The sequence below is a fragment of the Chamaea fasciata genome, unplaced genomic scaffold, assembly GCF_029207755.1.
Source record: "Chamaea fasciata isolate MVZ Bird 193981 ecotype frontalis unplaced genomic scaffold, bChaFas1.0.hap1 SCAF_2, whole genome shotgun sequence".
Lineage (NCBI taxonomy): Eukaryota > Metazoa > Chordata > Aves > Passeriformes > Sylviidae > Chamaea > Chamaea fasciata.
In genome coordinates, this window is record NW_027094087.1 from 91,918,331 (window position 1) to 91,932,894 (window position 14,564).

The 14,564-nt window shown below is 38.3% G+C and overlaps 1 protein-coding gene across 1 annotated transcript in view; it reads left to right on the forward strand.

The window, feature by feature from the left end:
- The window catches only part of COL4A1 (collagen type IV alpha 1 chain), a 122,035-nt gene that overhangs the window by 99,923 nt on the left and 7,548 nt on the right, over positions 1 to 14,564 (forward strand). Inside the window, exons 38-49 of the mRNA XM_066176772.1 lie at positions 642 to 772; positions 876 to 952; positions 1,681 to 1,779; positions 2,289 to 2,339; positions 4,242 to 4,427; positions 5,063 to 5,196; positions 8,531 to 8,603; positions 9,306 to 9,377; positions 11,016 to 11,144; positions 12,540 to 12,638; positions 12,778 to 12,990; positions 13,732 to 13,909. Of these exons, the coding sequence (XP_066032869.1) occupies positions 642 to 772; positions 876 to 952; positions 1,681 to 1,779; positions 2,289 to 2,339; positions 4,242 to 4,427; positions 5,063 to 5,196; positions 8,531 to 8,603; positions 9,306 to 9,377; positions 11,016 to 11,144; positions 12,540 to 12,638; positions 12,778 to 12,990; positions 13,732 to 13,909 (1,442 nt within the window). The remainder of the gene's footprint in view (positions 1 to 641; positions 773 to 875; positions 953 to 1,680; positions 1,780 to 2,288; positions 2,340 to 4,241; positions 4,428 to 5,062; positions 5,197 to 8,530; positions 8,604 to 9,305; positions 9,378 to 11,015; positions 11,145 to 12,539; positions 12,639 to 12,777; positions 12,991 to 13,731; positions 13,910 to 14,564) is intronic.

A 14,564-nucleotide genomic window follows, 5' to 3' on the forward strand; every position in this document is an offset into this window, starting at 1 on the left:
GTGCTAGGAATGTAGGGAATGGAAAGAACTTTTAAAAATACTAAGTCAATAATGTGGAAAGGGCATTTGATGAACAGGGCAAATAATCACACTAAAATAATGTTACTGTACTTTTACAGAGGTACTGTACTGTGCTCAGATACTACTGAAAAGTGAACTCTATTAATACTGTCTGTAAAGTTTAATTTAATCTCTAATAGTATCTAATAGGATTCTCATTTGTTTCATATTCCTTTTCCTAGCTGTACAGTGACAGTTATCATGAATTTATAAGTAAAAATGGTAAAAATAATACCTGCTAATCTGGTAGCAGACGTACTAAGGACTCAATGAAAGACTTTTTTTTAAGATGATGAAGTGTAATAAGTAAGTTAAGAGGCTAATTTTGAAAAGACTTTGTATAACCAACGTAAAAATGCATAGAAAACTGCTTATTTCCATATGTAGGTATTAAGCAATTGTTAGATTGGTTAAAAACTCTGATAGTGGAATTTCATGCCAAATTTAATCCTAAATTACATCCTAAAATCAATGGAATTCTTTAAAAGTCAGATGGATAAGGGGGGTGACATCTACCACTGTATACAGAAAAAACTGTTTCTGAATTAATGTCAGGATTTTATGTATGCTGCTTCTTCTAGGGAGAACCAGGAAGAACAGGTAGTCCAGGTTTATCTGGAGATAAGGGTGAAAAGGGTAGTGCAGGAATTCCTGGAATACCGGGTGCCCCAGGTCCCAAAGGATCCCCTGGCATGGCAGGATTTCCAGGCAAGTATTTATGCTTTTATAAAACAGAAACTGCAGTGAAAAATTAAAGTAAAAATTATATCAAATATCCCACATGGAAACACTTTCTTCTTCCTTTCTTTAGGAAGCCCTGGCCGCCATGGAGACAAGGGTGAAAAAGGACTTCCTGGGTTAAGTGGGATTCCAGGTTTAAAAGGAGAACCAGGTAAAAAAGAAATATGAACCACCAAAGGACACTTAAAATACTGTTCATCTCCAGGCAGTGGCTAAAACAAAATCTTTTGCATTCTACATTAATTTTGGCTCAGATTTTTCACAGTGCATTTGTTCATCTCATAAGCAAAAAAGACATTGCTGTTTCCTAGGTAAACCTGAGTCAGTGTAGTGGGGGACACATATTTCTTTTGCACTGTTAGAGGAGTAGATGTTACCACCTTCCACAAGACCGGTTGTTGTTACAGCCATTACTTCTGTTGTGTCTGAGTTAATTTAAAAACAATTCAATTGATCTTTATGCCTAAACCTGAATCACCATATTAGCATCATTTCACAGCTGTTAGAAAGGAAATAGAATATGGAGGAGATGGTCCATTGCAGTTCTGAACATTTTTGATTTGGAGTCTTCTGTTCTCAGCTTTTTGGCTGCAGGACACATCATTTTACAGGACAATTGATTGTGCTTTTCACAAGTCTTTGCTGGAGTTCCTGCATTCTAAACTCACTGAGATTCATGATAATTAGCTGTGTCAAAGTCTTTAATACTTGAGCCCTGTCTCAGACTGATTTAATTCAGAAGTGAACTCGGTGAAAAGTCACACTGAAGTCAGAATAAAATATCTGCTTGGTTTCTGTGGGGGCAAAAGGAAAAGTAAAGCTTTTCTTGAGAGAAAAAAAAAAGTCACAGTTAAAATGAAAATGTCAATGATTTTTCAGGTGAACCTGGTGTTCCGGGTCCTGCTGGTGCCATTGGTCAGAAAGGTGAACCAGGTTATGATGGGATCCCAGGTGCAGCTGGTGCAAAGGGTGAACAAGGTACTGTGACTGTCATCTTCAGTTCCCATGGTATGAAAATGCACAGACACAGGCTGCTCAAGGGGTAGCTGGCAGAGGTGTGTACTGGTTTGAGTCCTTTGGAGGAAACCTTAGAAAATACAGTCAGTATTGGGGTCCTACAATCATCCAGCATTGCAGTGTGATCATTTAGATGAGCAACTGTATTTAATCAATGTAATCTTGAAAGAATTTCTTTCACAAAAGCTGGTAATGCTCTAAAGAATTGTGTTTTGGAATTAATTTCAGCTTGCAACTTAGCTGTGAAATAGTGGAGCAGCCTTGCCTTTTCTTCGGGTAGGGTTTTCAGGCATACAGGACCCATTGTGCTAAATACAATACCAGTACATAACAGAACAGCCTCTGCCCTGAAGAACTTTTGCATAAGCCATTTATTTGGAGTTTGTATTTGCATAATAGAGTTTTATTCGTTACAGGTTAAATGTAAGTATTTTCCCAGCTACTCATTTTTTTCTGTCTCTGTACTGCAGGTCTTCCAGGTAGAGGACTTCCAGGATTTCCTGGTGCAAAGGGAGATAAAGGTAAAACACCTATTTAAACAATTCTAAACCTCCTTCCCAGCATACTATAACCATAATTCTGTAATGCAGACATACTTTCTACTTCTTTCTTTTACATCCTATGCCTTCTCAGAGGAGGCAGAAGCTCTGAGAGGTTCAAATACTGATTTCTGTTACAGTGGCAACATCTTGGAGTTAGATATACCCTAAAATAGGTAATTATTCATAGTGTGGAATTTACTGCAAGTGGTGTGATGGGGTAATATAAATAACTCCTGTATTTGTGTGCTGTGCTTTTGACTCCAAGTATTTTGGTTTTCCTACTAATTTTGCAAGAATCAAAATTTAGTGAGGCTCTGTGCACCAGACAGCTATAGGTGTTGGTTTTGTGGCCAGGATACTGCAGTATTTTTTTTTTTTTTTTGCTTGAATCTGTTTTGCAGCCCAGATGTATTAATTGCTAAAATAGTTATTTACTATAGCTCAGTGGAGCATGTCTAAGCTATGCACAGGAGCATGGTGCAGAGATGCAAAAGATAGTAGAGTCCTGATGAGATCTCACTGAAAGTTTTTATTGCCTGGGCTCAGGACTGAATGGCTTGGGTACAGCCACCTGACTATGACAATTCAAGTCCCCTTATGTTCTTTGAAAAGGGTGTCACTACACTGTGCTGTAAGAACAGTTTTATTGGCTTGAGTCAGTTCTGGTTCAAGGTATTTGTAATGCACCATGTTCCATTTTAGGAAATAAGTATACCCCAGACACTAGGCTGCAATAGATGCAGTAGTGAAGAAATGTGAAACTGCTGTTGATAAAGGAAATTGTGTATAATGGTGGAATTTTCAATTTTAACCATCTGGAAAACACAAACAATTCAACTAGTTCATCCATGAAATTAACATGACATGGCAGATTTTGAATAACGTACATAGCTTTAAATACCAATGCCCTACCTCACACATTCATTCTATTGATACGGGAAACTTATCTGGACAATCCAAAGTGATAAACCAGAATTTCGGAATATCTTTTATTTACCAACTTAGACTAATTAACAGTCATTAACTACTGCAAAAGACCTAATATTAGAGAACTTAATAAATTAAGCAGATTTTCTAATCATAGCTTGGTAGGCATGCAGAGCACTAGATTATGGGAACACATCTCTCACCTTCCCCATTTCTCATTTTGTCAGCTCAGCTCATTTAAAAATATCTGGGTTTAGAGTAAACACATATTCTATTTACATAATTTGTATTCTAAATGTATTGTAGTTCTAAAGAAACAAGTCCAGATTTTAAAAACCTTGTTCTGATCAGGTGGAGAGCCAGGGATAGTGTTCTTTATAAACTTTGTTTCTCCTATTATTGTACTTGTACCAGTTACTCTATATTCTTTTGCTCAATCTAAAATTAGATTGAATTGCAATTGTTAACTATTTGTACAAGCCTGAAAGTAAGTACAATAGGTCTAACTCTAGATCTTAGTAAAAATGTATTCCGTTTTTCTCCAGGAGCAAGTCCTTTTGTGTTTAGTCAAGCAAAAAAACCATTACTTGACCATGACAATATTAATGACAATAATACGCTGTGGAGTAAGGGTTTGGGGGCTTTATAATCTTTGTGTAAGGAGTGGTATAGGGATGCTGCATGTTGATCTATTTTAAGAGTGACTAAAAATAGCCCAGTGATGAGTTTAGATACAAAAAGGTATGTAAGTCAAATTACTGTCCTTATATTTTATATGAAAATGTAAAGAATAATACAGTTTTCCTGAAGTTTTGCATTTTTATAGAAATGTATAAAGTTAAGGTCAGTGTTTTCAAAAATAATAAAGCTTACTATGAGTGGATAATAAGGCAGAAGTTTTCAGTGATTGCGATCTTCTCTCTAATCATGTTCTGTGGTTGTTTCAAATCTTAGGTGCAAAAGGCGAAGTGGGTTTTCCAGGATCCCCAGGAATTCCAGGGATCCCAGGGCTGAAAGGGGAACCAGGATATGCAGGTCCACCAGGCCCTAAGGGGAACCAGGGTCTTCCTGGGCTACCAGGAAGTGCAATTGAAGGCCCTAAAGGAGACAGAGGACCCCAAGGCCAACCTGGTCTTCCAGGTAATTCTTGATCTTTAGTATTAAAGTATTGCTGTCCATCGAGGCTCGCCTAATTAATTAATTAATAATAGAATTAATATTGCATGTCTTTGTTTATTCACAGGCAGTTTTGGCAGTATGTCCTAGAACAGGCAGATTTTATGTCCTCAAGCAGTTGGCTTTGTCCAGAAATCTTTCTAATGTTGAGAAGGTTGCCTCCCATTTCCATGTTTCCCTATGGACTTTATTTACAGTTTCGAGGCATTTGGGGCTGGATGTTCCTATATCCTGGAGGGTTAATATATTTAAAAATGACCCAGCTTGGCCTTTCCATGGCAGTGGCCTGTGCTAGAGGCTAAGAAGGAGAGTGGAGCAGAGCTACGAAATATCTTTAGCGTGTTTATGCCTGAGGATGGACTGCCTGCATGTTCTTGTGGAAGTGTAGAAAATGTAGAAAACTCCCTCTGTTTTCAATCAGCCACAGGCTGAGAGATGATTGGATGAGGAGTCTGCCTGCAACAGATTCTCCTACTTATTTTCTTGAAATGTTACAACAATTATTTTGGTTCTTTCCATCTGTAGACCCTGTTTGCCCTCCATCAGATACTGCTGTAAGCCAATTTTGCTATTAAATACTCTTTTCTTCTCATTTTTAGGTTTACCAGGTCCAACAGGGCCACCAGGACCTCCAGGTCTGAAAGGGGCCAAAGGAGAGCAAGGGAGCAATGGCTGGCCAGGGACTCCTGGGGGTCCAGGAATGAAAGGTGATCCAGGTTTCCAAGGACTGCCAGTAAGTTACTTTCAGTACACTCCAGATTTGCTGAAAGCTGGTTCTTGTAATTAATAGATATATTAATCATATGGTTTCTTGCTCAAAATAATGATATTTTATGCTCAAAGTGCCTTTGGCCTCACTGCTCATGATGTAAAGTCAGTTTGAAAGCATTTCAGTGCTCTCCTTGGAAAGGCTGCCCCAGTGAGCTAATGAACTTATTAGAAATTTATAGATAGTGAGTGGTAACATACAACACCCAAAATATAATTTACAGTGTTTTAACAGTACGGGATGGCTGAAGCACATCCATAAATCCAGTAGATGCATTAGTAGTTAATTTTAAAGGTTGCATATTTCACGATAAATTGCCTTCTGAAAATACCTGAAATGTTTGCTTTTGTTATGAAAGCTCTCAAATAAAGTGCAGTTTCAGTACTGTCAGTGATGAAATATTGCTGCTGATTTAGAACTACAAACAGGCAATACTATTAACACATTTTTGTCATGTATTATTCAGTTTCCCAAGCCTAAAATAGTCCCTTTTTGGTATACTAGTGAGAATGAAGTAGAATAGGACAATCACCCAGAATAGTTGGTCTTCTATATTCTTTCTCTCAGACTGTATGATCCCTTTTTCGACACTGAAAAATATGCTCTATTTTTTAACTTTTTATCTGCTACACTGGGAATGGAGATCATTTAACCCAGAGCAGAAGGAGGCTCAGAGGAGACTTATCACTCTCTACAACTCCCTGAAAGGAGGCAGTAGATGGATGAGGCTCAGTCTTCTCTCCCTAGTAACAAGTGACAAGACAAGAAGAAATGGTCTCAAGTTATGCCAGGGAGTTTAGATTAAATATTAGGAAAAATTTCTTCACTATAAGGGTGGTCAGGAATTGGAACGAGCTGGCCAGGGAAGTGGTGGAGTCACTATCCCTGAAAGTGTTCAAAAAATGTGTGGATATAACACTTGAGGTGTTTGGTTTGGTGGCGAACATGGTGGTGATGGGTTAATGGTTGGATTTGATGATCTTACAGGTATTGCCCAATCTTAATGATTCTATTAAAGGACAATAATAACAATAAAAATAACATTTATGGGGAAAAAAAAGGAAAAAATTCCTAGTGTACAAAAGGTAGAAAGACTCAGGAATCAGGTCCTGATATGAAATGCAAGACTTTAAAGGTCCACTTTATTCTTGATAATGCAAAGATCTAGTGCATCTTTTTCTGCATCTGGGAGTCACTTCACAGAGACATTAAGGATTTTCTTCTGTGTTCAGACCCTTTTGTATTTGATACCATACTGTACCATACCATACCAGCCTTGAAGGTAGTAAATTCCAATGTAACACTCCAGTATATTTTCCCTAGTTTAATAATTTGCACTACTTCTGCAGAGAGATAAATTTCTATACCCCAGGAAATTGTAAAGCTTTTCAGTGGTTTATATAATGGTCTGAGACTGTTTGCTGAGAAAGAATGGGAAATGCCAAAGATTTTGATTCCATGCCTTCAATCAGAAAATACATTTCACTCTCCTTGAGACATAATTCATAGTAGCAGGTTGTTAACTCGGTGTGAAATGCTGCAGTGAGAATGATATTAAATATTAAGTTTCCTCCAGTGATACATACTAAGATGAATTTCTAATGTCTTCATCTTCCCCAGTGTGACAGGCTCCTGCCCTGACTATGGCTCAATTGCTCATACAGGTCTCCAGGTACATGGTTACCTGTATCAGTAGGGAGATTTTGTTGCAACATGAGTGACACAATCTGTCCAAAAATTGTGTCCAAAAATTGTATCCAAAAAAAGTAAATGCAGAGATCATACTGTAAAACACAAATCTCATGGGTTTTTTCCTGTTGATTTTAGTGTTGAAATGGGAGAAGAAACATCTTCCTGGAATAGTTTTGTTCTTTTTGGAACAGATCCAAAAAAGAAGTTGTTTACCAAGCTATATCTGATGAGGAAAAAAGTTTAAGAAATGCATATTTTTATGGAAAACATATTTTTATGGAAAGCTTCCAATAAACTCATCTTATAAATCTTTTTTGTAATTATAACCTAAAAATACATCTATATATATTTTTAAACCCCCCTCTTTTAATGTGATTGACTCATAAATGCCTTCTGAATGAAAGTTAGCCCTCCTGTTTTGGGCTTTAGAAGTTCACGTAGTATGATACAAAGAGATGGCCATTTCTTTAAACAGTCCTCCGTACTGTGACTATGTGACTGGAGGAAACCGGGGAATCTTACTTCATTCGTGCCTCCCTTAGCATTCTTGAGGGTATAATTTCTTTTGTTCAACTTTGGAGTCTTTGGAAGTTTAACTGTGGGCATCCATTTTTCAGCTAGTTATCTCTTCTCCCTTTATAATCAGTGGAAAGAATTAGACATTTGTCATTCTTCTCACCTTAAAATCACTCCTGTGTGTCTATTCTACTGGTCTGCAAATATGATGACTCCTACTGTTCGTATTACTTTTTACCGGGTATTCATCTCCAGCTTCTGGTTGGTAGGTTACTTAGCAAAGGGATTTTATTTCTTCCCTCCACCTTTATTCCACGTTTTATTATATAGTGAACTATTACTGTCATACCAATTCAGCCAGGGAGAAACTCTGAACTATACTTACAAGCTTTTTGCAGATGATCTGCAACAGAAAATGGAAGAAAAGGAAATTGGCAGCCGTTTGAATGGCTGTTTACAGTGTCTTTTGAAATAGGGTCTTGGTTTTCCTTGAAGTGAGGGTACATTGAACTTGTTACCATTGATTTCAGGGCTACATTTTGGAATAGTGAAGGCAGAGGGAGGAGTCCCCATTGTGTTTGAAATGTTTTAAGTCCTTGAGTGTTTTAGCCCTGTTGAAAAGTGAAAATCTTCAGAGGATTATAAATTGTTAGGCATATTTAATTTCATCCCATGTGTGAACGTAGACGTTTTCAAGTCTGCTGTGGTCTAGAATAACCCCATTTAATTATCTAACTAGCAACCTCCTGCTAAGACTGCACTGAAATTAGTATCTGCTGAGATTTGTGCTTACTGATGTTTTTCATAATAATATGGTCTATGATTGAGAAGTGTTTTTTTGTCTGCTAGTAGGACCTCATTCTGATCTGGTATCTTTGTGAGGCAAAAAATAGTTTAGAAAGAGCAAAGTGTCACTCATGTGCCTGTAGGAGAAGCTTCTCCTCTAATCAAGGGAGAGAATGACCATTTCTTAAACTTACTGGTTTTCTCATATTACATTTTTTCATAGGTTTCCAATAATACACAGCCTATTTGAGAGTCATATCATAATAGTGTAGGATAACTATATTTCACATTTTCTTTTATGCAGGGTACTCCTGGTTTGCCAGGAGATACTGGTCCGAAGGGTGATCTCGGACCTCCAGGAATTCCAGGTGTTCCAGGTGAGGAGAAAACTTAACATACTCCTGAAAAGTGTGCAAAAATGTCTCTTTCATGTTGTTCCTCTCTCAAAAGAGATGCCTAAAGAATATTAACCCTGTGTTAATAATTGCTAAACAGGACACTGAAAGCTGCATCAATAAACATACAAAAGCATTGAGATTTTTCTTAATTTTTTTGTCTCTTGCCTATTTTTGCATTGCAAATATTAAATATGCACTTCCTTTAAAAATAGATGTAAAATCAGTTTTTAGATACTACCAGTCAAGAATCTTCAAGATTTTCTTGAGAATTGAAGATGCAAATGTTATAGCTATATGTGAGGAAATGGGCTCTGCATGTCTCCCTTGCTGATTATATTCCTGCTACTGTCACCATCATGTACATAAAACCATCAAGTGTATAAAAAATACAGTTATTAATAGAAAAAACATAATGCTCTTAATCTAGAGAATGATACTATTAAAGTAAGAGAACTTTGAAGCGAAGTAAGAGACAAAATAAGAGGAATTTATTTTTAGTCATCAATTCTTTCGTGACTTTTGTATTGTTTGTATCGTGTTCGTGCAAACAGTTAAAAAGTACTTGTGCAAATAAAGTCACGTCCTTTTCAGGATCATGGGGTCATACATCATTATTCCACACATATCCTTCCAAATCAAGAAATTACTGAATTTTCATACAAATATTTCCTTTGACTTCAGGTCCAAAAGGAACTCCTGGCTTCCCAGGCCTTAAGGGTGAGCGAGGTGACCAAGGTCTTCCTGGATCTAAAGGTATAGTAAAGACTTGTGCTTTTTTCCCCCAGATATTTTTGGTAAAATGGCTATTTGTGATTAATTTGTGGTTATTTGTGGCTATAACTCCATCACCCTTTTCTTCTGTTCTGTTCCAAAAATGCTGAATATGAAACTGGGTATCATGTATCAGCATCTGAATGGTCAGATTAAAATCACATAATGGTTTGGGTTTGAAGGGATTTTAAAAATCATCTAGTTTCAACCTGCCTGCCATGGGCAGGGACATCTTTCCCTAAACCAGGTTGCTCAGAGCCCCATCCAACCTGGCTTTGAATGCTTCCAGGGATAGAGCTTCTGTAGCTTCTCTGGGAAACCTCTGTTCCAGTGCCTCACCACCCTCACAGTAGAAAATTGTCCTCCTTAAGTCAAATCTAAATTTACACTCTTTCTGTAAACACTTCTTTTTTTTACGCTGCTCCCCCTTGTCCAGTGACTCCAGACCCTGGTAAAAAGTCTCTCTCAGTCTTTCATTATAAGCCCCTTTTATGTATTGAAAGGCCTCAGTGAGGTCTTCCCTGGGCCTTCTCTTCTCCAGGCTGAACAAGCTCAACTCTCTCAGCCTTTCTTCATATGAGATCTTTTCCACCCCTCTGATCATTTTCATGGCCCTGCTCTGGACCTGCTCTAACAGGTACATGTCCTTCTTGTACAGGGAACCCCAGAGCTGGCTATAATATTCCAGGTGGGGTTTTACAAGAACAGAGCAGAGGGGGAGTATTACTGTTTACACTTCTTTTCATGTAGCCCTCTATTGGCTTTCTGGGCTGCGAGCAGACATTGCTGACTCATCCCGTTTTTCATTTGCCTGTGTTTCCCAAGTCCTTCTCTGCAGGGCTGCTTTCAGTCCATTCATCCCCTGTTGCAATAGGACATGAAATAAAGGTGCTTGACTCCAGTCAGAAGGCAGTAGAAATCAGAAGGCTTTATTTACAATTCATTCAGCCCTTTTTTAACATGCTGCTCTAAGAAGGCACGTTATTGGTCCATAGGGCTGACACTTCTCCCTTTGGTTAAGTAACAGAAATAGCAAACAACACCTGTTGTTATGGAAAAGGAATACTGTTTACATAAGGTTGTTTTGGGAAAAAGAAAAACTGTTGAAAAAATTTCCTTGAGAAGAGCTAGGTCTTCTCAAGCTCAAAAGATAGCGAGTCCACAATTCCCCAGTACTGATGTTGTGGATTGCTCTGGCCCATGTGTAAGACCTTGTACTTGAGCTTGCACTTGCTGAATTTCATGAGGTTCCCATTGGCCCGCTTGTCACGGTGCCTCTGGATGGCATCCCTTCTTTCCAGCATATTGACTACACCATTCAGCTTGGAGCTACTTGCAAACTTGCTGAGAAAACTCCATGCAACCTAAGGTCTGGACAGCTATTTCAGTCCATGAGAAGTCTGTTTGGCTGGAGATACTAGCACAGATACACTTCAGTTTGGGAAGCTTTGCAGTTTAATTCCTGTGTAAAGTCTAGGATGTGTTGATATCTCATGACTATCTGTGAGAGGCTCCAGTCTCTGCATAAATGGCAATAAAAGGTAACATTTTTCCTTTTTTTTTTTTTTTTAAATTGTGCAATACTAAATATGTGTTGATTTTCTTGGTTGATTTCCACAGGTTTACAAGGCCCACCAGGCCCACCAGGTCCTTTTCAGCTTGTTAAAGGGGATCCTGGCTTACCTGGACCTGTAGGACCAGTTGGTCTCAAGGGATTCCCAGGACTTCCAGGTCCTAAAGGACAACAAGGTGAGAGTTTCTAATTTACTAGTAGAAATGCATTTTTTTGTAATGTAAAAATAGACCAACGGTAGGCTAGATGCTACAAGATTTTTTGTATAATATTGTCCAGTTTTTGTAAGCCACTTATATTGTGTTAATGATGAGGAAGAGAGTCTTTTTTGAAGGTCATCCAAAACAGATGCCTTCCTCGTGATTTTTTATAGGTTCTCACTCTGCAGTCATCACATCAGTATCTGAGGTCAGCAGTAAGCAGAATGACCTGCAAGACTCTGCTCATCCTTTCCCCAAAATATATTTGTTAGGGTGTCTTCTGTCATTAGTCTTGAATCCAAACTTAAATACTGTGTGTCTCTGGGAGAAGATAAGTATGAGGAAAAACACTTGGTCCTGGAATGAAAAGTGCTTCCTGAGAAAGCTTGTTCTATGGTGCTAGATTTCTTCTTTTAGTCCAGATATTGTAATTTTTGTAAAGAGTAGGGTAACTGCAGAAATGAAACACACTAGAGAGTAAGAGAATGAAGCAAAGGGTAGGACAAATGAAATGCTGGCACATGTCCTTCAGAATGATGGGACATGGAGAATGAGAGCTCAGAAGTGTTAAGATACTAAGGGAAAGCTTTTTTCCTGAATGATTTACGTTAAGTTGATGGGGAATTACAGTGGAGGATAATGAATATCTTCTTCCTAGTTTATATAGTAGATATAAGAGTATTCTCTTGAAAGTGGGGATACAACTCTGCAACTGCTGTCCTTTAGGAAATAGCTATAAAACAGTCTAAATGATTGAACACAGCATGGGCTTGCATGTATGGGATTCATTACTCCATCAGTAGTAGTCAGTTCAGTACATAAGCACAATATTGCTTTTTGGGTGATCAGGTAAAAGAAAACTGTGAGCATCTGATGAGTCACAGAAGTGTTGCTGTAGTGCTGATGGTATTAACTTCCTTCTCCTGAAGTGAGTTTTGCTGAATTTATGTAGGATTCACAGCATCCCTAAAATTCGATAAAGGGAAGACATAAAATATGTTTGAAAACTCGTTTGGGAAAAAGCTAAGAGGATACCAAATTTGCCACTGTTCATGACCCTACTTTTTTATGGTCTGTTTCTGATTGAGTCATATGATAAGCAGGGAGAGAAGAGATTCCTTTTCATATTCCAGGCAAATGCTAGTTATTTTAGAGGCATGCCCTCTCCTTACTTCTTCATTCTTCTTTACCATAGAATCACTTTGCCTGGAGTTACCCTCATATATTCTCTAAATATGGAACTGTATGTACTGAATGTGCATGAGTTTAGTTTATGCTGAGGCATACCTGTGCTGCACTGTATTAAAAGCCAAAAATTCAGAACTAACATGAAATAATATCCAGTAATAATTATTCCTTGTTTTTCAACAGGGGTGACAGGACCTTCAGGTGTACCTGGACCACCTGGTAGCCCAGGGTTTGATGGTCAGCCTGGACAGAAAGGAGAAGTTGGTCCTTATGGTCCCCCAGGTAAGTCCCTGCATTCTTCAAAAACTTGATTCCTTCATGGAAAAATAACATATGGTATTAGGTGTAAATGTATTTAATTTCACTTCTTTAGTTATGTACTGCTGTCTGGAGAGATAAAAGGAGCCTCTCTGTATTGCAGGGCCCAGAGGATTCCCTGGTCCACCTGGCCCTGATGGCCTGCCTGGGGCTATGGGCCCACCAGGGGCACCATCTGTGGCTCATGGCTTCCTTGTCACCAGACACAGTCAAACCATTGAAGAGCCATCGTGTCCATTTGGAACAAGGCTGATTTACCACGGCTACTCCTTGCTTTATGTACAAGGCAATGAAAGAGCACATGGCCAAGATCTGGGTAAGTAGAGGCCAAATTAGAATTCAGTTAGAATTCATTACAAACCAAATGTTTCTCTCATTTGTCGAACTGTATTGGGCAAATCTGTGTGATTGCTCTGGCTCAGACCTGGGCTTCCCAGAACAAGGAAGATGTTGCTGTACCACAGTGAATACAACACCTAGTTACTGAGATGGCTCATGGGGTCTGGAGAGTCTGATACAATTGGTTTTGCAGATATTTATGGGGAGGCCTTTATTGCAGTCTACAGCTGTCTACAGGGAGGGTAGAGAATATGGAGTCCCTTCTCAGAGTGTCCCACTGACAGAAGAAGCAATGGACCACAAGGATGAGATACATTTCAGTGAAACATAAATAAAAGCTTTTTTATTATGCGGATGGTTATTCATTGGAACAGAACCCCAGAGAGATGGTTGAATTTCTTGTCTATGGAGATCCTCAAAACTCAACTAAATCTGGGCCCAAGAAACCAGATCTAACTGGCAGGGCAGTAGGATAGATGACCTCTAGAGGTCTATTCCAACCTAATGTATTCCGTAATTCTGGAGGCAATACTGGACTACTCCTTTCCTTGTCCCATTCCTTCCTCAAGAAGCTAAGACAATTCACTTCCTCTGAAAACTGAGCCTTCCAGAGCAAGTGTTCTCTGCCTTTTTAGCTGCTCCTGGAAATAGTTGTTAGGCAGTTGGTGGTGGTTTAACAAAACTGTGTTAAGAAATAACCTTTCACTTAACATTTCAGGCACAGCGGGAAGCTGTCTTCGTAAATTTAGTACCATGCCTTTCTTATTCTGCAATATCAACAATGTCTGTAATTTTGCATCAAGGAATGACTACTCTTACTGGCTGTCTACTCCTGAACCCATGCCAATGAATATGGCACCTATCACTGGTGATAATATCAGGCCATTCATCAGCAGGTATGGTTTCAGTTCTGCTGTATTTATAAAGTGAAAAAACCTGTGGAAAGAGCATATGGTACTTTATTTTTCTGGACAAGGCTTTTAATCTGTATATTTTTATTTCCTGCCTTGAAATTTAAAGTTTGATTTCTTTTGATGAAATGTTTCAAAGTGTGCATGTTTTCAGTTTAGACTTTGATCAAAAGTAAATCCATTTTGGGGAAACCCAAACGAATAGAATAGCCTATTCTGAGTATAATTGAAATGAAAAGATTTACTTTGAAATGTTGTCTTGAAAAAGCTGTGTACTTTGAAGGAGAAAAAGTTTCACATTTTTTCACAATTCTTGTCCAAAACACTTCTGTTTTTTGACTAGCCATAGCTAGAAGCTTTTTAAGGCTTAGTTTCCTTTTGTTTGAAAATGGTAGCATTTTTATCATACAGTAGACTGACAGGCTTGTTCCATTGTTCTAGATATTCTGCTTGAATACAATCATTATTGTCTGAAGTAAAGGAAACAATTGCAAAATCAATCATCTGTTTTTTAATAATTCCAGATTCGCAGCTAGCATGAAGAATGGTGCTTATATCAGAGTCATAATTGTTCTGCATCAATGCAACATGTTGAACTTTTGGTCCATTTGAAATTTTAGGACCACTAGAAAACCTCTTC